Raw genomic sequence first — 18,385 nt, 5'->3', positions numbered from 1 at the left:
ACCCGCTTGGATCTATACAGCTCCCTTGGAAAACTAAGCTCTGCTGCTCTCCTCCTCGGAATCCGACCTCACTCCCTCTCGAACGCGACGAACGGAAGGACACGAAAGCCCACCTTTCTCTGCCAGAGAAGTCAACCGTGAAAGAGTTTCCGGATCCATGTCGTCGTCCTGGAAGCCTTGAGCTGCTCAGAGAGCTGAGAGGAGAGGTAGAAGGTGGGTTGATGAGGGTTAGAAGGGAGGTGAAGGGCTGATCTCTGTTTGACTGGAAATGAATCGACACTCCGCTCGCGGAAGCTTGAACTTTGGGGAGTCGGAAGGGAAAGGTAGGAAAAGGAGTGTGGGTAGTGTCGATTAAGTAGAGAGAAGATTACGGGGAGGGAAAGGCGAGAGAAAGGCGAGTCGGAGGGAGGTGAGGGCTGGAAGCAAAAGAAGGGAGAAGGGGAAGGGGAAGAGGAGGGTTCGAGCTCGAGGGCGCGCAGGACGGGACGCGACGCGACAAATGACGATGAAAATTTAACGACGAGTTGAGGAGATTGATGGCTAGATGAAGGGCCTCGAGACCTTTTGGCAAGAAGTGCAGATTTTCTGGGGTGCGAGGGAGCCGACAGAGGGCCTAGCTTTGCACTTTGATTCCCTCATTGATCGAAGATCCGAAACGCCTTCTCTTTTTTTTTCCTTTCACGCCCGACTAGCTTTGAGGGTTTGGGAGTTTCAAGAGAGGGAGAAGACTGACTACTTGTAAGGCAGAGATACAGACTAGATAGAGCAGATAAGAGGAGAAGACTATAAAAACTAGACGAGAACCTCCCTCCCTCCGACTCGACGCGTCGCCCGTTCCCTTCCTTCGCCCACTGCCTTCCGACCTCCGACGATCGACCTCAACCGCCATTCCCGGTTCCACTCCCGTCTCCTTCTATCCCACCTTGATCCTTCCTCTCCTTCCTAGGTCCAAACCGTCGAGAGCCCGACCTCCTTCGACGCGTCTCTCCGTCTCGTCGGTTGAGCGAGCTTGGGTTGATGTGATAGTGGCGGAGATGGGTTTGGGTGAAGAAGAGTGGGGCGAGGAAGATGATCGATTGAGAGAGGAGTTTGAGGGTGGAAGACGGGTCGGGAGGAGAGAGAGTCGGGAGGAGGAGAGGGACGGTTGAAGTCGACGCGTCGATAGTTTGCTGCTCCACGAAGGTTATCACTCCGTCCCCACCCACCAGTCTCGTACCGAGCGCCCATATAGCGGCCCGTACTCGTCCTCCGTTTCAGCCGAGAACTTCTCCAGATCGCACGCGCACGCGTAGCCTCGATCCATCGGCGTCGCACCCCACCTGTTCTCCTCCCCAAGCACGATGTTGATCCGGTCGTCCGTGGTTCGGGAGATGATGAAAACGAGGGTCACATATTCCTTTAAGCCAAAGTGCATCGGTTGAGCGATGATCTCGAGGGACGGGAAAGCTTCGGCGAGGGAGTAGATGGGATCGACGGTGTCGCAGAATCCTTGTTCTCTCCAGCGTCTGGCGGGACCTCCAGCGGACTCGAAAGCTGAAACGACGTCTGAGAGCTCGGCGGGGTGGGCTTTGAGGTCGTCCGCGGAGAGGGGAGGGACGAGGTGGGAGTGGTGTCGGCAATACGCTCGGAGGTCGATGCCTTCGAAGTCGGGGGCGAGATACTCTTCTAAGAGAGGTAGGATGAGGGTTTTGAGTCCGATGGAGGGGGAGGGGAAGATGGGTTTGAAGGAGAAAGAGGGGACTTTGAAGAGGGGATGGAGGGTCGTGGGGTTCTGAGGAAGGAAGGATGTTGCGAAGGAACGGGACGCGTCAGGTCTCGATTAGAGAGAACGATCAACACAAAGAAAGGAAGCGACTGAACTCACGGAGAAGAGCCGTTTCGTTCCTCGACTGTCGAGGACTTCGAGGGTGGGAAAGCACTCGAGGAGGTTCGACATGCTCTTGTCCTCCCTCGTCCAGGCGTAGTGATCGTCCTCGTCCTGAGAACCCAGCCTAAGCACAACTCTCCGACCGTCCTCTCCTGCACCAGAAAATCCTACTGAGAGAGCCCGATACGGCAGCAGATTCAGCACGGCCGAGAACCTCTCGTTGGCAAACCCTTCGAATCCTGGGATCGCTGCGAGAGCTCGCAGGATCCTTTCTCTTCTGTCTCCGACTCGGAAGAGGATGATGTTCCGTAGCGAGGGATGTTGAGACCCTAGGGACTTGAAGAACGCTGAGAGATCGAAGTCGTCGGTCTCTCCTGGGAGAGGATCTTCGCCGTCGAAGTCGAAGTCGAGCTTGACCGTTTCCAAGCCTGGAATAGTCGTCTCGATGAGGGATTTCGCTGGCTCCAAGTTCGATCGGATGACGGGGACCTCGATGTGTTTGGGTTGAATGGCGAAGTTGGAGAGGAGGGAGAGGAGGAGGCGGAAGGTTGGAGTGGACGGAGTGCGAGCGTCGTCGTCGGGGTAGGCGAAGAAGGGAAGGAAGGTGGGAGTGGGAGGAGGGCCCTCGAAGTCTTCGAAGGCTTCGGGAGAGAGGTTGAGGTCCGAGTAGGCGAGTTGGGAGTGACGAAACGTTTTGAGTCGAGGATGGTTGAAGATGGCGAGGAGGATTTCGAGGGTGAGGTAGGCGTAGGGAGTGGAAGTAGGCGACCGACGACGAGGGGAGATAGGATCGAAGGGAGGTCGGCGGGTGTAGAAAGGTGCGACGACGGGATCCTCCGAGAACCGGCAGACTCGATCATCCAGGATGAGCTCTTGGAGGTCGGTGAGTCGAGGAAGGACGGCGACGAGAGCGGGAGCCATCCCAGCCCAGGGTTCGTCTTGAAACTCCTCGTCCCAGTCGAAGGCGAGCTCGAGGGTTCTGTAGGCAGAGCAGAGGAGCAGAAGCAGAAGTCAGCTACTGTTACAAACGCGCCTCGAGACCTATCGTATCTTGAGCGGGAGGAAAACAAGAAGCCTCCCGTCAAGAAGACTTTCGCTCTTCTTTCCCTCGCCCTGCTCCTTTTAAATCGCTTCAGACACTCACGAGATCATTCCCAGGATTTCATCGTCCGTGTTGATGATGTCTCTGAGCTGAGAGATCGTTCTGAGGACGATCGTCTTGAAAACGCGAGGTCGAGCGACCTGAAAGAAGGCGAGGCGACGGAGGGAGGGAGGAGGAGGAGGGGGCAGGAGAAGTCAGTTTCTTCGCCAGCTTTCTGGTTGAAAAGACCCAAATGAGTGGCAGGCTTACACTGCGAAAGTCCTTGCAAGTCTCAGTCAGGTCTCTGAGGGTACTCTGTTTGCAAAGGCTGAAGATGAGGTCGAGAATCTCGGTCGGGAGGGAAGGAAGCAGGACGTCCGTTTGTCGTCGTCGTTGAGCTCGAGACAGGACCATTCTGTAGATAGGAAGTGATGAAAAGGTCAGACGAGAATGACCAGTGTATATAGAGAATAGCTGAGGACTCACTGTGAGAGTAAAGAATCGAGGTGATGACCGTCGAGAGGACGAAGGACGGAGGAAGGGAGGAAGCTCGAAGCTCAACGTTTCGACTTGAACGCATCTCGTCTTCTTCTGGCTCTCTTTGCCCCCAACGCCCATCATAGGCAATTCCACTTTAGCACCAACATGGCAAACAACGGCCAGCAACCAACTTCTACGTCAGCAGCTATTCCATCTGGTCCAGGATATCAGCAGAATGCGTCCTCTTCGTCGACGGGAGGAGGAGGAGGAGCAGAGTTCAAGGAATTCGGCACAACGTGAGCCTATTCATTTTCTTTTGTATACAGCTCGCGAGATCAATGAGCTCGTCCTCCTTGACCTGGACTCGTGTCTCGGTTTCATGGGAGGGAAGGAGCACGGAGGGGAGGGAGGGGGGAGGTCGAGCTCACCTCCTCTTTCCAAACGTCAACAATCGGAAGCCCTCGCCACGGACTTTGGACTTGGGGGCTTTCAGAAACTAATTGTATCTTTGTCTCCTTTCCTGTCAGAACCCTCGAATGGAAAATGAACAACCTCAAGGCTCTGTTCGAGCAAAGGTGAGCTCGACCCTCCTTCGCCCCGCTTGTTTCCGCCGGCCTCTCACCATCTTTCTCCCTTTCTCCCTCCCTCCGTTCGTCTACCCTCGCAGCCGAGGCGAATCCAAGTCTCGAGTCGTCAAGTCTGTCCTATTCGGTGGAGCGAAATGTGCGTTGTACGGGACTCAATTCATTGGGCTAGGAGCTGACCTCTCCTTTCCTCCCCCTCCCGCTCTTCCCTTTCTTCCCTCGCCACTTTTCACTTGTACCTTTTAGGGCAGATCCTCTTCTACCCCAACGCTGGAGGATCAGCGAACGAGTACTGCTCTTTATACCTCTCGTGCGAGCCTTCGCCCGACGAATACGACGATCCTCCCGGTCTCGTTCCCCTCACGTCTCCTCTCACTCACCATCACTCCTCGTCCAGCACTGCGTGAGTCCCTCTTCGCCGCCCCATTCTTCTTTTCGTCCTTCCAAAGCTTACCCTCCTCTTTTTTTTCTTCTCTTCAGGTCGGCAACCATTGCGAACACCGGAACTTTTGGGCGGTGGTCAAGGCAGGGCATGTTCCAGTTCAGGTTCGAGGTCAAGGGCTCCGACGGGAAGATGATCTGCGTGAAGGAAGCAGCGAACCATGTCAGTAACATCGCAGTGAACCTGCCGTTGGATAGTGAGGAAGAACTCACTGACACGACTCCTTTCTCTTCGAAGACGTTCGCCAGCAGGACGCAGAACTGGGGTTGGGCTCAGTACGCTAAACGAGACACGGTCTTCTTCAGCAACCCTGTCACTCGCTCAGCCGATTACTTCAACGGTGAGTGCAAGTGGAGATAGGGTAGGAAGGGTGGAAAGAGGGAAGAGGAGACGAGAAAGACGAATTGTAAGAACGCGCTCTGATATTTTGCCTTCTTTCAATCAGTCGTCTGCTCGATCTGGGCTGTTCCAACACCTCCTTCTCCTCCCGAAACGACCCCCAAGGAGATTGTTCCTAAGGCCTTGCTTCATGTGAGTCCCTTTGCTCTTTTTGTCGTCGACTCAGGCGACGCGATCGCTGACCGACTCGACCTTTTGCTTCAGTCCGTCGGAATGCTCCTTGACAACCAAACCTACTCTGATGTTCGTCTTCCCGAGTCGCTATCTCTCCACTCTACTCGTTCTGACTCATTGCGTCCCTTCCAGGTTGAGTTCGTCATTGCGAGGAAAGGGAAACGGAAGGAGAGGAGGATCTGGGCGAACAAAACGCTAATAGGGAGAGCTGAGGTACGCTCCTTCTTTCCACCTCTCTGAGCGATTCAGTTCTCACTCCTCTTCTTTCGAGCTCGCTTCTCCAGTACTTCTCGACCATGCTGTCTTCAGGGTTCGCCGAGGACTCCAATCAGTCTGGAGACGAGGTGCAGTCGGACGTGAGTCTTCTCCCTTTCTCTTACTCGTTCGTACGCGTTTTCTGACTTTCCTCAAACTTTCGCTTTGTTGTATTCTTAGTCTGGGATCTCTCGACGCTCATCGATCTACCAACCCAACCTCGAGGATTCCGATTCCGACTCGGAGAATCATCCTTCGTCTCCCTCTCCCTCCTCTTCCGACGACGACGATAGCGAATCGGAACGATCGACCTCCTCTGCTGCTCCTTCCGACGGAGGTGTAGCCGTTCATGGTGCCGAAGAACCTGTCGTCGGAGGAGCTGGTGAAGGTTTCGACGCTGAGGAGCCGAGAAGAGATGCGAGGAGAGTCGTCGCTGTACCCGTCGCGTCGCCATCGCTCGTTTCGGAGGATGGTAGTCGAGCGACTACTCCCAGAGCTTTAGAATTGAGCCTACCCAAGGACGGAACTGGGGAGGAAGCGGAGGAGCAGACTCATGGGGAGGTGAAGGGTGGAAGTGGGGAGGACGAGGGAGGGAAGAGGAAGACGTCTTCAATGTCGGGGAAGGGAGGAGCAGTGGACGGGAAGGATAGGGAAAATGTTACTGGTGCAGCTTCTCGAGTCAAGGAGGAGAGGCTGGGACCTCGGAAGACGAGAGTCGTGATCAAGGTGCGTTTTCATCCCTCGTCTCTTCAATCGATCATTTCGTCTCTCGTTGACGACAGATGCTGAACAACCTCTCCTTTCGCTTCCTTTCCTTGATCAGGACGCTGCCTACCCAACCTTCTTTGCTCTACTGTACTACGTTCGTCATACAAATCTCTCTCTCTTTCTTTTCGCCTTCTCTCTTCGGCTGTTCGCCACTCCCTTTTCTCTGACCGCTCCTCTCTCCTTTTTCCGTCGCAGCTCTACACCGACCACATCACCTTCGCTCCCCTCACCTCCTCCTTCATCAACCCAGCGAATCCCAACTCCTTTTCCTCTCCAGCTCGAGCGAGAGAAGCCTGGATCTCCAACTGGATGCGTCTTCGTCCAGGTCGACCCCGTCCCGCTTCGGCCAAGAGCGTCTTTGTCCTCGCCGACAAGATGGGATTGACCGATCTTAAAGCGAGAGCTTTCGATCGTGAGTTTGTTCCGTCATTGAGAAAAAGAGAAGGGAGGAAGCTGCCAGAGGGTCGCGTCGACTTCTCGAGCTTCAGTGCTGACTGCTTCCTCTTTGTTCACTTCCACATTCACAGACATCGTTTCGGGCCTCACAGTCGCAAACATCCCTCACGAAGCCTTCAGTGCGTTCTCAGCAGCTTTCGACGAGGTCAGGAAGGTCGAGGTCGATTTCTTCTTGAAGGTCGGTCCGTCTCGCTTCACCTTCGATCCTCAACCCCCCCGAACTGACTCGTTCCTTGGATCTTCGTATAGAACTGGAACGAGATCAAGCGAACCGATGGGATGAAGGATGTTTGGAAACAAGTCCGAGGAGGGAGGTTCCTTGGATTCGAGGAAGGTCAGCCCGCCGTCTTCTCGCTTTCTCTCTTTTCCTCCGACGCTCTCGCTGACTCTTCCCTCTCCCTTTCGTTACGCACAGTTTGGCCTCTGGTTATCTCCCAGTTGGAGTTTGTCTCGCTGGGAGAAGGAGAGGGAGATCAGTCCTCGAACTGAGGTCCGATCTGCACGCGTCGATTCCTCTCCTGGGTTTGGTTCCTTTTCTTTTGATGTTTTTGCACGATTTTTTTTAATGACCTTCTATTCTGCCATAAATCTCTTTCCGAGAAGCCTACCCTTCGAACGAAAGGTCCGACTCCCGAACCCAAGAAAAATACTCGACCAGCTCGCTCTCCTTCTTTCGCTCTGCTCTCATCTCCTTCTTCCCCTCCAACCCCGACGCTCCCTCCATGTTCGTGTCCTCCCTCCTCTTCCACCACCTCTCCTCTCTCTCTCCCTCGCTGACTCCTCTTCTTCTCCATCTTCTCTCTATCCCTCTAGCAGCATGCGACCCACCTCCCTGAACGCCATGCGACCTTCGCTGCAGGCCCTGATGCGACCCACTCCCCTGCTCGCCCTCCGACCGACCGCCCTCAAGGCGTACAAGTACGACGGACCTGGACCCAACCACCCCAAGCCTTTCGCTCCTTTCGTCTTCTTGCTCAAGCCTTTGGGAATGAAGGTTTACCCTTCCCAGGTAAGTAAAGTCAAGTTCTCTCATTAAAGAAAGGGAAGGAGGAAGAGAGAGAGAGCTGACTCCTCCTCCTCCTCCTCCCTTCCTCCTCCTTCCTCCCTTCCCTTCCTTCGCGTGTCCTTCCTTTGGATGGTGGGACGGTGTGTAGATGTGGCCTCTCTACAACAAACTCCTCTTTGCTGTCCTTCTCGTTGGATACGGATGGTACGCCCTTCAGAACTACTTGATCGAGTGTACGTTTCCTTCCTCCTTCCCCTTCCCTCCTCTCCCTCCTTCTGCCCGTCCCTTCGAGCTGACCTTGAAATACCCATGCTCGTCGTTGTATACCAGTGCCCAAGTTCCGAAACAGCGTACGCATATACTCCTCTTCCTTCCCTCTTGCCCTTCTATGCTCTCTCCTTCCTTCCTTCCTCCCTCCCTTCTCCCTTCCGCTCGGCTCACGTCCCGCTGACCTTTCTCTTCTCTTCTCCCTCTCTCCTTCTCCATCTTCTTCAAACTGTCTCTCTTCATCTTCCTCTTACACAGCCCGACAACCCCAACAGTGCGTTTCTTCTCTCTCTCTTGTTCGCCCCACCAGGGGTTGGTTTCTCTCGACAAGTCGAGAACTCCCGAGCTGATCCTCTCTCTTTCTCTTTCTCGTCGTCGAACTTTTCCAGGGGAGTGGCAGGACGCCCGAGACGCAAAGTTGGCTGGAGTTGCTGCTCACTAAATGGAGCGGGTCAAGCTGTATATAGCTTGGGAGGGGAGGGGGAGGGCAGAGGATGGAATGGACTTTCGGACGAAACGAACGAACGAGATGGAGGTGGGAAGGAGAGCTGTTGACTGCTCGTCGAGGAGTCGCCAGCTGGGAAAGAGAGACGTAAATTCGAAGAGTCGGATATGAAGAGAGCTCGCAAGAAGGTCTGAGCTTGCTAGGAAAGGAAAGGAGATGGGCTAAAACAGGAGGAGAGTCGGCCCAGGCGAGAGTCGATTGAAAGTCCGAATTGAGACAAGAGAGAACGAGCTCGCTGTCGACTTCCTTCCCTGCCCTTAACGCTCACCACACCCTACCTACGAAACAAGCGGGAAGTGAGAGAACGCCATGCTCGACCACGTTTCCATCTCGCACAAGAGTGAGTTGAAATTCTTTCCACCACTAGTGGATGAAAATCTCTGTTTCGTTTCGTTTCTCTGTGAGCTCACTCAACTGCTCTCTCCTACGTTTCCCTCCTTCTTGACCTCTCCCTCTCCCTCTCCCTCTCCCTCTCTCCTCCCTCCCTCTGCTCAACCCTCGTCCCCCTCCTTCTACTCCTTCTCACCTCTCACCTCTCCAGGCGGCATCGTCCTCTGGTCCAAATCCTACACTCCCTCCGCTTCCAACCTCGTCGGTTCGTCTTCCAACCCGATCAACGCTCTCCTCAAGGACGTCCTCGTCGAAGGCCGATCCGCCGTTCACGGAGGAGGAGGAGGGAGGGAATCCTACGAGGCTGGAGGTTGGAAGATGGAGTGGGTGTTGGAGAACGGGTTGGATTTGGTGTTTGTGGTAAGTAGGAGGAAAGAAACAAACAGCTTATGAGCTCAACCCGTCCTTCTCCTTCCTCCCTCCCCTTCTCTCTTCTCTCCCTTTCTTGAACGAAAGCTCACACTTTCTATTCATTCTTGTTGGGTTCGTTCGTTACAATCAGGTCGCCTACCACCGTCTCCTCCACCTGCCTTACATCCCCACCCTCCTCGAAACCATCAAATCCCTCTTCCTCACGCTCTACGAACCTTTCCTCCTGAGCTTCGTCGACTCCCTTCGCGACGGGGTGGTTTCAACGACAGCGTCCGATTGGGAGTTCAACAAGTTGTTGGACGGGTGGGACAAGGTGTTTGATAAGGTCGTCAAGAAGGCTGAGATGGAGGAACTGGGCGTGGGGAAGGTCAGTAAAACGACGAGGGAGAGAGAGAGAGGGAGGGAGAGGGAGAGAGGGAGGGAGAGAGGGAAAGAGAGCTGAGCTGACTTGAACGACCTTTGGGCTATCTATCTAGGCCAGAAAACCATTCGGACGAAAAGCGACTCCGATCCCTAAAGCTGCTCTGGACGCCGTGTTTGGTGGGGAGGAACCGAGAACGGATCACGTCGTGCCTGCTGCTGAGATGCCTGTCGCTCCGAGCAGTGAGTTCCGACGAACTTCCCCCTTCCCACTTCGTCGTCTCCTTCGCCGGTTTTCGGAAACCTGAACTCTTTTTTCGTTCGCTTTTTTTACCACCAGCCCCGAAAGGACAATCTGCTGAGGAAATCGCCAGGAACGTGTCGGCTCTCAAGGCTCGGTTGGCGAAGGCTGGAGGAGGGGGTTCCTCAGGTGGGAAGAAGAAGGTCGGTGGTGGTGGTCTTCCGGGGAGTCCTTCAGGTGGAGGATCCGAGTGAGTTCTCGGTTTCGGTTTCGACGCGTCTCTCTCGAGTCTCTTGTTCGAACCTCGAAGACTCACCTCCTTCGTTTTTTTTTTTTTCAGATCCGACTCCCCTTCCAAACGCTCCTCTTCCAACAACAACAACAACAAACCTCCCGCGGCTTCCAAAGTCATGCGCAAATGGGGCGACTCGTCCTTCACCGAATCCGACATGGCCGCTCTCGATTTCTCCTCTCCTCCTCCTCCTCCCTCTTCTTCCTCCTCCTCCGACCCTTCCTCCTCCGCCCCAACCCTCTCGGCCTCCCAAATCGCCGATCTCATCTCCAAGGACGCCATGGGTTCCCGAACCAAAGACGGTTTCTACGACGTCGCGGACCTGAACGGCTCCTCCTCGGGCGGGGGGGTGCTCGAAGGAGGAGGGGAGGACGAGGAGGAGGACGATATGATCGAGAAGGCTTTGGAGAAGAGTCGGTTGAGGAAGGAACGGGAACTGCTGGGGGAGGATCTCGGGGTGGATGGAGCTGGAGAGGAAGAGGGAGGAACAGGAGGGAGGGTGGTAGGAGGGATGAGCAGTTGGTTCACGAGGTTGACGGGAGGGAAGGTTCTGACCAAGGGGGATTTGAAGCCCGTGTTGGAGGCGATGGAGAAGCATTTGATGAGTAAGAACGTGGCGAAGGGGATTGCGGAGAAGATGTGCGAAGGGGTGGAGAAGGCTTTGGTCGGAAGGAAGTTGGGTGGGTTTGGAAGTGAGTCAAGTTCGAGTTCGAGTCGCGTCGCGTCGTTTCGTCCGCTCTTCGTTCGTTCGTTTCTCTCCGAAGCTGACTGACTCCCTTCGCTCGTGATTTCGTTCGTTTCCCCTCCCCCAAGGCGTCAAATCCGAAGTCCGAGCCTCCCTCTCCCAATCCATCACTCGAATCCTCACCCCGAAATCCTCCACCGACATTCTCCTCGAGATCAAACGCAAACAACAAACCCCCTCCCTCCTCCTCCTCTCCTCCTCCTCGTCCCAAGCGAAACCCGACCCGTACAAGATGGTCTTTGTCGGCGTCAACGGCGTCGGGAAATCCACCAACCTCTCCAAGGTCTGCTTCTGGCTGCTGCAGAACGATCTGAGGGTGTTGATCGCCGCGTGCGATACGTTCCGGAGCGGGGCGGTCGAGCAGTTGAGGGTGCATGTGAGGAACTTGGGGATGTTGCGCGAGGCGGAGGGGAAGGAGGGAGGGGAGGACGAGGGGAGGAGGACGAGGGTAGAGTTGTTTGAGAAGGGGTACGGGAAGGATTCGGCGGGGATTGCGAGGGAGGCGATCGCTTATGGTCAGTTTTTTGGACGCGTCTCTCTTCCCTTTCTCTCTCTTTCCCTCTCGTTTCTCTACCTTCTCATCCTTCCTCTCGTCTCTTCTCCCCCTCCTTTCACCTCCGTAACTAATCAACCTCCCTCCCCTCACCTCCCTCTTCCCTCCTCCGCAACAGCCAAAGAAAAATCCTTCGACGTCGTCCTCATCGACACCGCCGGTCGCATGCAGGACAACGAACCCTTAATGCGAGCTCTCGCCAAACTCGTCACCGTCAACACCCCGGACAAGATCGTCTTTGTCGGAGAAGCCCTCGTAGGGAACGAAGCCGTCGATCAGTTGACCAAGTTTGATCGGAGCTTGAGGGATTTCTCGAGTGCGACCCAAGGGGCGGAACAGAGGGGGATCGATGGGATGATTTTGACAAAGTTTGATACGATTGTGAGTGGGACTCGTCGTTTTTTTTTTTTTTTTTTTTTTTTTTTTTTTTCTGGAGGGACGAGCGTTGGACGTTCGACGCGTCGTCTCGTTCTCGTTGTCGCTGACCGTCTCCTCTTCCTTTTTTTACGTCTCCCGCTCTCCTCGCATCGCATCTCGCAGGACGACAAAGTCGGAGCAGCTCTCTCGATGACCTACGTGACAGGTCAACCGATCCTCTTCGTTGGATGTGGTCAGGTTCGTTTTCCCTCTCTTCCCTCTTCCCTTTCCTTTCCTTTCCTCTCCTCTCGCTCTCTTCCCGTCCGACTCGAACTGACTCGTCTTCTTTTTCTTTCAGACCTACACCGATCTCCGTCATATTCGAGTGAATCATATCGTAGAGGCTCTGCTGAAGGATTAGATTCTCTTGTTTCTCCTCTCTTTATCTGTTTGGATGAACCGTTGTAACTTTCGAACCGACGAGGGATCGGAGATGAGGAAAGCTTTTGGAAAGAGAGAGAGAGAGAGCAGCCGTTCTTGCGCAGGAGGAAGGGAGGATGAACTGTTGGAGCTGCTTGGGAGCAAGGGTTCTTTTCGAAGCTCGTAGAAGTGGGAGAGGAAGCTCATGATCTATGACTATCGAAAAGGGTCGCTGGTGAGGGAGGGAGGGAGGGGGACGCGTCGTCGAGTGTCTCTCCTGCTCTCCTCTTCCCTTCCCTTCCTCTTTCCCTGCGGCGTCCTTCCAACCACCATCTCAGAGTGACCCGCAAGGAATAGTCCTTGTTGCTCCCGACTCGGTAAGGGCGACCTCTCCTCGAAACGACGGCGAGCCGAAGAGCGAAAGTCGAGAGAAGGATGGACGGTGCCGACGCGGACCAGCGTTTTGACGGAAAGAGCGGTGGGTGAGGGTTCGAGGATAGTCGCCATCGACGAACGAACGAGCCAGAAATCGAGTTGGAAAGTCGAGCTGGCGTCCGAGGGTGTCACGGTCTGGAAAAGCGAGAAGCAAAAGAAGGAGGAGAAAGAGGACGACGCGTCAGATTGCCTTGCTCCCTCTCTCTCTCCCGTCGAAGGAAGGTTATCGAGCCTTCCAGCGTCTGCTACGCCACTCTCACCTCAGGACTCCCCAAAAAGGAAGAGAACTCGAGAACGAGACCGAACCAAAAGAAAGAGACTGACCTCTCTTCCATTCCTCTCCGCTACTCCTCCCCCTCCTCCTCTTCACTCTCCTCCAGAACCTCGTACCCAACCCCTATCCAATCCCCGCACCCATCACAGCCTATCACATCTACTCCTTCTTCCAGTTCCTCCCTGCTGATGAGAAGCTCGAACCCACATCGACAGGGATGGGTGTAGTACGTCGGATCGTCGTCTTCCTCCTCCTCCTTCCTCTCCGACTCTGGTTCTTCAGCTGGAGTTGGCGCGGCGGAAGTGAAGACCGGCGGTTTGGGACCGTAGTGAGGTGTGAAGTCGGAGAGGGAGAAGGTCGTTCGAGCGAGGGGAGGAGGGATCGTGGGAGTCGTGAAGAGGGAGGAGTTGGCTGCAAGAGAGCGAGTGAGGGAGGGAGGGAGGAGGGACCCGTCAGCTCGAGGTCTGCTGTCATTTGTACCAACTCCGTGAAGACCGGATGCTCACACGTTACGTTTCGAGTTGAGTCTAGAAGCTCGCGATCGTAGATCTCTCGTTTAAGATCTGAACGAAGGACCTCGTACGCCGAAGTGAGGAGGTGAATGTCGACCTCTCCTTCTCCTCCTTTCAAGCTCGTCGTTTCCGTCGTTCCAGCTTTGTCGGGGTGGTGCTGAGAAAAAAAAAGGGAGACGGTACGCATTAGCTCGGTGTCGAGAGACTGTACCTACAGCTGCTCTTCCTTGGACGGCTGAAAGGAGGGAGGAGGAGAGGGAGGAAGGAAGGAAAAGTGCGAGCTCACCTTCAGGACGAGTTCCCTCCAAGCGTTCTTGATCTCTCGTTGAGAAGCGTCCTTGGAGACTCCTAGGATGTCGTAGAAGCTCATCTTGTATCCAGATAGGTCCTTGAAGGAAAAAAGAGAGAGGAAAGGAGGAGAGACGGAGGCAAAAGAAGGTCGTGGGTGAGGGAGAGGAAACGAATGTTGAGCTCGCCGTTCCTCCTTTCCTCTCCAGTGTCATCTTCTCCTTTTCTTCGGTCGTTTATCTTGCTATGCGTCATCTTTCCAATCCTAGAATCCTTCGCTCTACACATATTCCTCTCGGTATAGAAAAATATCACTTCGACTCGACGCGTTTCAAAGCAGCCGGAACTCCTCCGCCCCTGAACTCCCCTCCAACCACCTCGACGCCCTCCGCCTCCCTTCTTCAAGACTCTTTTCATCAAATCGTCACAGGCACTGGAACGGACCGCTCATGCAAGCAGTCGTCGTCTCGACGAGAAATCCTCCACCAGCACCCTCCAGCGACAGTCAAGAGAGCTCTCCTTCCTCCACCTCCAACTCTCCTCTCCTCCCTCCGTCAACATCGTCCACGGATGGCTCAGTACCAGCAGGACCTCTGGCTTCGAAAGCTGTGGTCCCAGCATCTGCTTCTAACACTTTTTTGGCCTCCCTCTCTAGGTGAGTCGTTGCTGCAATCATGGGACGAGAGGAGAGGAAAGGAGAGAGGAAAGGAAGGAAGGATCGAGCTCACCTCGCCGACTTGACTGACTCTCTTTCTCTTCTGCCTCTCCCCAATAGAACTCTGATCTTCCTGGCAGGAATGATGTTGAAGAGACCTGCCCGCATCTTTAGACCTTCAAAGGGCGAGTCAGAGGGAGCTGAGCTTTGGGGAAGGTGAGAAGAAGGAAGGAGCGTCGAGCTCACCGTTTCTTCGTTTCCTTTGGTCTCACCGATACAGTCTCTACCTTCGCCTTCATCAAAGCTCTCGCACAGCGAGATGGAAGATCTCTAGGACCCACTGGTATCCTCGGACTATTGAAGGACTACGGAGTGAGTCTATCGGGAGCCGTCGAGCGACCCAATTTCGCTGACCTCCTCTCCTCTCCTGTTCCCTCCCCTCTGTCTTTCGTTCTATAGCCCTGGTCCCTCATCCTCCCTCTCATCCCGACGCTAATCATCAACACGACTCTCACGACCCTTCTCTTCACGACCCACTCCTTTCTCTCCTCGCTGCTCTCTCACGTCCCTCCATTCGCACGACCACGTCCTCCTCCCTCTTCCCCACCCGAATCTCTTCCACCACCCTCTCCTTCCACCGACCACCTCACTCATCTCTACCACCGAAACACCCACTCAACTTTCCATCCGACCCTCCTTTCAGCTTTGGCTGGAGCCGGAGCTGGAATCGCTCAGGGGACCCTCGCGACGCCGGTTCAAAAACTCGTCGCCTTTCTCTCGAGGATCATCACAGGCTCTGGACGGAAGAAACCCTCGCCTTCGTCTTCTGCATCTCCAAGTAGACCGCCTACTACAACAACCGCATCGGGAAAAGGGGGACTTTCGTCGTCGACGTCGTTGGCTGGGAGCGTGAAGAGTCGGAAGGACACTCTCGTTTGGCTTAAAGAGCTGAGGACTGCTGGAGTCGCTGGAAGTAGTGGATGGGATGGAAATTGGAGGGGTTTGTCGAAGTTAGGCTTCGAGGGTTGGAGATGGACGATAGCGAAAGACGGAGTCGGTGAGTTGTCCCTTTTCGCTCTCACGTCGTGCAGTCGGCGCATCGAAGCTGAATCGCCCTCGTGTCTTTCTTCCTATTTCAGGGTACGCTCTCTTCTTCGCCACCTTCGACTCCTCTCGACGGCTAGCACTTCACGTCCGAGAGATCATCGACGCCTCTCAACCTCGAGCCGCTCTCTCGACTCCCATCTCTGAACGACCGATGGCTTTCTTCGGCTTGGACGACGACGACGATGAGGAAGAGAACAACGAGGAGGGTGGGCTCGGACGTACGGGTAGCAAGTGGGGAAGGCTCAGTCAGGCTGGAGTTCTTGTAGCAGGAGGAATCACAGCTGGAACGCTGTGAGTCGCGTCTCCTTCGCCTGACCTTCTCTCCTCCTCATTCTTCGACGCGACGCCAACTTTTCTCCCTCTCCTTCAATGCGTTTCCCAGATTCCAACTCTCCTCTCGACCTTTCGACGCAGTTCTTCACCTCCTCCAATCTCCTCAGCACCTTCCCTCCTCCCACGCGTCTCGCCATTTCTCTCGCCATTACCTCCTCAACCACCTTCGCCATCCTCTCCATCCCTCTCAGCGCAACGCAAAGTATCGAACGACGGGAACTGGAACGGACCCTCTCCCTGCCTTCCCTCTCATCGTCCGAACGCTCAAGACGAGGGGTTTGGGGTTCTTCTTCGGCCCGCAGGAGAGGGAAGGGAGGATGGGAGGACCTCTCTGGAAGAGGTTCGCTTGGAAGTTCGCAGGAGTCGTACCTTGGGGAGCAGGTGAGTCTTCTTTCCGTTCCCTACGAGACTAGAAGTTGAAGCGTAAGCTGATCTCGGTTCCTTCGTCTCTTCCATCGCAGGTTTCTTGGTCTTTGCGTGTGAGCCTCTTCTCGCCTCCCCTCCTTCCTCTCCTTGACGTTCGAATAGAACTGACCCGCTTACTTTATTTCGTCTCTCTCAGGGGTCGGAGGAGAAGTGTGAGGATTCATGACCATCCATAGCAACAGAAACAGCAAACCTACAAGAGAACAAAAAAACGGCAAACCAACGTCCGATCCCGCACGAGATCATCAGAGAAAGGACTGACTACACTACACTCGTTTCGTTTCGTAACTAGAACTACAGATAAACCGACAAGTCCTTCCAATTCCATCCTCCGATGATTGACACGTCGAACCTCGACCCAAACCTCGACTCCTCCCTCGCCTTCACTCCCAACCCAACCTCGACCTCTTCCTCAGATCGATAAACGCTCCCTTCTCTCTCAAAATGCCCCAGCTCTCGGTTTGGGAGGTGTGTGAGCCAGGGTTGCTCTCGGACGTCCAGGTCTGTGAGGGAACGAAGAGAAGCGAACGAAGGTCAGTCGCTGCGTTCTCTTTCGTTCGACGGGGAGAGCGGGAAACTCACGAGAGTTTCGAGTCGAGGGAGCTTGGAAGCATAGGTTCTGACGGTCTTCTCCTTCGATCCACAGGGTACTCGAGGCCATGTGAGGCAGCCGAGGAAGGAGAGGGAGTCGAGGAAGGGGAGGAGGGAGAGCGTCGTGACGAAAGCCGACTGAGGGACGAAGAGGACGCGACTTTGGTGAGTTCAAGAGAGTCGAGAAGACCGAGAAGAGAGTCAAAGACTGACCAACGATCCCAAATAAAACGCAGGACTTCCCAACGAGCACGACTGGGAATCCGGACTCCTCAACTCTAGCTTCTTCAGCTTTGGGAACGAGCGAACGATCAACCTCAGAACCTCGACGTCGAGTTCGAGAACGGTGACGGACAGCTCGACGATATCCTTCGCTCCTCCCTGGATGGACTTGAAGAGCGTCGTTGCCTCCGAGATGGTGAGTCCAGGGGAGTGTTTCGAGGGGAGGAAAGCGAGGGTGCGAAGCGACGGGAGGCGGGGAGGGAACGCGACCGAGTTGGAAAGAGGGAGGTAGACCGTGAGGGATTCGAGGGTCTCTGAGTGGAGAGAGAGGAAAGTAGTTGGGTCGAGGAGGTTGGTAGGTGTCAGGTGGAAGGACTTGAGGAGAGGGAAGTGAGTGCTGGGTCCGACCGAGCATGAAGGTCCGTCCATCGAGTTCTCGCTGCTCCTCCCTTCGACGAGATCCAACGCGACGCTTGGATATCTGACCTCCAACTCCTTCACGCTCTCCCTATTCTTTCTCAGCATACTCCTCAACCCTGTCCCGCTGTCCTCCCTCGCGTCGAACTCTAGCACGCGTCGTCGTCCAACAACGTCCACGGGTCCAACGAATCGAGGAGAGGGAGGGAGGATCTTCACGAAGCTGACTCCCTCGAGGAGATCCCACCAGGAGAAGGGGAAGGAAGAGAGGTCACTTCCGGTGAGATCGAGGGTTTGGATTGGGAGTGGAGGGAGGGAGGAAGAGGGAATGTCGAAGGTGAGAGGGGAGGAGAGGGAGGTGATGTCGAGGTGTTGCAGTTTAGTGAAGAGAGGGAGGAGAGGTTGTAGAGTCGAGAGGATGGTATCCATGGAAGATGGCCAGACGAGAAGAGCTCCAGTGAGAGAGGTTTTTCGATAGTGGGCGGTCTCGTAGCGAGTGTGAAGGTGGACGACTCTGCGAAGACGGAGGGAACAAGTGTCAGTTCGATTTCGTTCGAAATTCTGCGAGGACGGAGCCTCCGTGCCGAAGATGAAGATTCTGAGGATACACTGGTAGAAGGACAAACTCACTTTACCAATCCTACGAGCTCACTCTCGCTGATCGCTCTGAACGCTCGAACGCTTCTGGGATCAGCGCTGAGTATGACCTTCGCAAAGAGAACGGAGATGGCGACGGCGTGCGTCTTCCTGCACACCAAAGCGAGGGACTTGAGCGAAGCTGATTCGAGGTATTTTGCAGTGGCGAGAGAGAGTTCGGTGGGGAGAGTGGTGAGGGAGGGGAAGGAAGTCTGGACGAGGGAAGACATCTCGAAGAGGGAGGGAGGGAGAGACGGAGGGTGTGGCGAACGAGCTTGTCTTTCGTCGATGATGGTGGTTGGAAGCAGCCTTCTTCTCTTCCCTTCCTCTTCTTTCATCCCTTTCGAGACCTAGAGGGGAACAAAGGACAAGGCGGCAGGAGCACGAGAGGAAAAAGAAGACGGCCGGCGCTTCCCTCTCGAGAGTTTTCAGCCCTGGGTCCGTCCGAGACGAAACGCCTCCTTTCTCCTCTCTT

General features: G+C 55.1%; 7 protein-coding genes across 7 annotated transcripts; 4 read left to right on the top strand and 3 right to left on the bottom strand.

The window, feature by feature from the left end:
* Positions 1–766: 766 nt before the first annotated feature.
* Positions 767–3,494, bottom strand: BDY24DRAFT_387474 (uncharacterized protein). Its single transcript, XM_076640225.1, has 5 exons — positions 3,435–3,494; positions 3,219–3,363; positions 3,012–3,109; positions 1,865–2,846; positions 767–1,771 (listed from the first exon to the last, which is right to left on the bottom strand). The coding sequence occupies exons 2-5, from the start codon at positions 3,360–3,362 to the stop codon at positions 1,187–1,189; spliced, it is 1,809 nt and encodes a 602-aa protein (XP_076497226.1). The 5' UTR covers position 3,363; positions 3,435–3,494; the 3' UTR covers positions 767–1,186.
* Positions 3,495–3,530: 36 nt separating this feature from the next.
* On the top strand, positions 3,531–7,093 carry BDY24DRAFT_387471 (BTB/POZ and MATH domain-containing protein). The gene is made up of 16 exons (XM_076640224.1): positions 3,531–3,724; positions 3,956–4,003; positions 4,096–4,151; positions 4,259–4,415; positions 4,493–4,616; positions 4,692–4,794; positions 4,900–4,985; positions 5,058–5,096; positions 5,160–5,240; positions 5,312–5,383; positions 5,463–6,008; positions 6,106–6,144; positions 6,246–6,462; positions 6,578–6,684; positions 6,756–6,840; positions 6,922–7,093. Exons 1-16 carry the CDS (start codon positions 3,594–3,596, stop codon positions 6,993–6,995), a joined length of 1,965 nt encoding a protein of 654 aa, XP_076497225.1. The 5' UTR covers positions 3,531–3,593; the 3' UTR covers positions 6,996–7,093.
* On the top strand, positions 7,005–8,297 carry BDY24DRAFT_387468 (uncharacterized protein). The gene is made up of 7 exons (XM_076640223.1): positions 7,005–7,028; positions 7,110–7,230; positions 7,320–7,515; positions 7,661–7,745; positions 7,843–7,862; positions 8,038–8,053; positions 8,169–8,297. The coding sequence occupies exons 3-7, from the start codon at positions 7,324–7,326 to the stop codon at positions 8,219–8,221; spliced, it is 366 nt and encodes a 121-aa protein (XP_076497224.1). The 5' UTR covers positions 7,005–7,028; positions 7,110–7,230; positions 7,320–7,323; the 3' UTR covers positions 8,222–8,297.
* A 296-nt stretch (positions 8,298–8,593) lies between these two features.
* On the top strand, positions 8,594–12,015 carry SRP101 (signal recognition particle receptor subunit alpha; the record flags this gene model as incomplete). The annotated part of the gene is made up of 10 exons (XM_076642725.1): positions 8,594–8,624; positions 8,826–9,034; positions 9,177–9,413; positions 9,523–9,649; positions 9,747–9,897; positions 9,988–10,631; positions 10,753–11,199; positions 11,356–11,618; positions 11,778–11,852; positions 11,953–12,015. The coding sequence occupies 10 exons, from the start codon at positions 8,594–8,596 to the stop codon at positions 12,013–12,015; spliced, it is 2,247 nt and encodes a 748-aa protein (XP_076497223.1).
* Positions 12,016–12,592: 577 nt separating this feature from the next.
* Positions 12,593–13,681, bottom strand: BDY24DRAFT_45106 (DnaJ domain-containing protein). Its single transcript, XM_076644924.1, has 3 exons — positions 13,522–13,681; positions 13,230–13,392; positions 12,593–13,134 (listed from the first exon to the last, which is right to left on the bottom strand). The coding sequence occupies exons 1-3, from the start codon at positions 13,603–13,605 to the stop codon at positions 12,794–12,796; spliced, it is 588 nt and encodes a 195-aa protein (XP_076497222.1). The 5' UTR covers positions 13,606–13,681; the 3' UTR covers positions 12,593–12,793.
* A 57-nt stretch (positions 13,682–13,738) lies between these two features.
* Positions 13,739–16,314, top strand: BDY24DRAFT_45057 (uncharacterized protein). Its single transcript, XM_076644923.1, has 8 exons — positions 13,739–14,178; positions 14,299–14,363; positions 14,459–14,550; positions 14,638–15,235; positions 15,318–15,576; positions 15,668–15,999; positions 16,080–16,097; positions 16,181–16,314. Exons 1-8 carry the CDS (start codon positions 13,973–13,975, stop codon positions 16,198–16,200), a joined length of 1,590 nt encoding a protein of 529 aa, XP_076497221.1. The 5' UTR covers positions 13,739–13,972; the 3' UTR covers positions 16,201–16,314.
* A 113-nt stretch (positions 16,315–16,427) lies between these two features.
* On the bottom strand, positions 16,428–18,293 carry BDY24DRAFT_440972 (uncharacterized protein; the record flags this gene model as incomplete). The annotated part of the gene is made up of 4 exons (XM_076644571.1): positions 17,905–18,293; positions 16,849–17,788; positions 16,627–16,773; positions 16,428–16,547 (listed from the first exon to the last, which is right to left on the bottom strand). Exons 1-4 carry the CDS (start codon positions 18,246–18,248, stop codon positions 16,428–16,430), a joined length of 1,551 nt encoding a protein of 516 aa, XP_076497220.1. The 5' UTR covers positions 18,249–18,293.
* Between the last annotated feature and the right edge of the window lie 92 nt (positions 18,294–18,385).

The sequence above is a fragment of the Mrakia frigida genome (assembly GCF_051309035.1).
Source record: "Mrakia frigida strain ATCC 22029 unplaced genomic scaffold BDY24scaffold_13, whole genome shotgun sequence".
NCBI classification, from domain to species: domain Eukaryota; kingdom Fungi; phylum Basidiomycota; class Tremellomycetes; order Cystofilobasidiales; family Mrakiaceae; genus Mrakia; species Mrakia frigida.
This window is presented reverse-complemented; position numbering and strand designations above follow the sequence as displayed.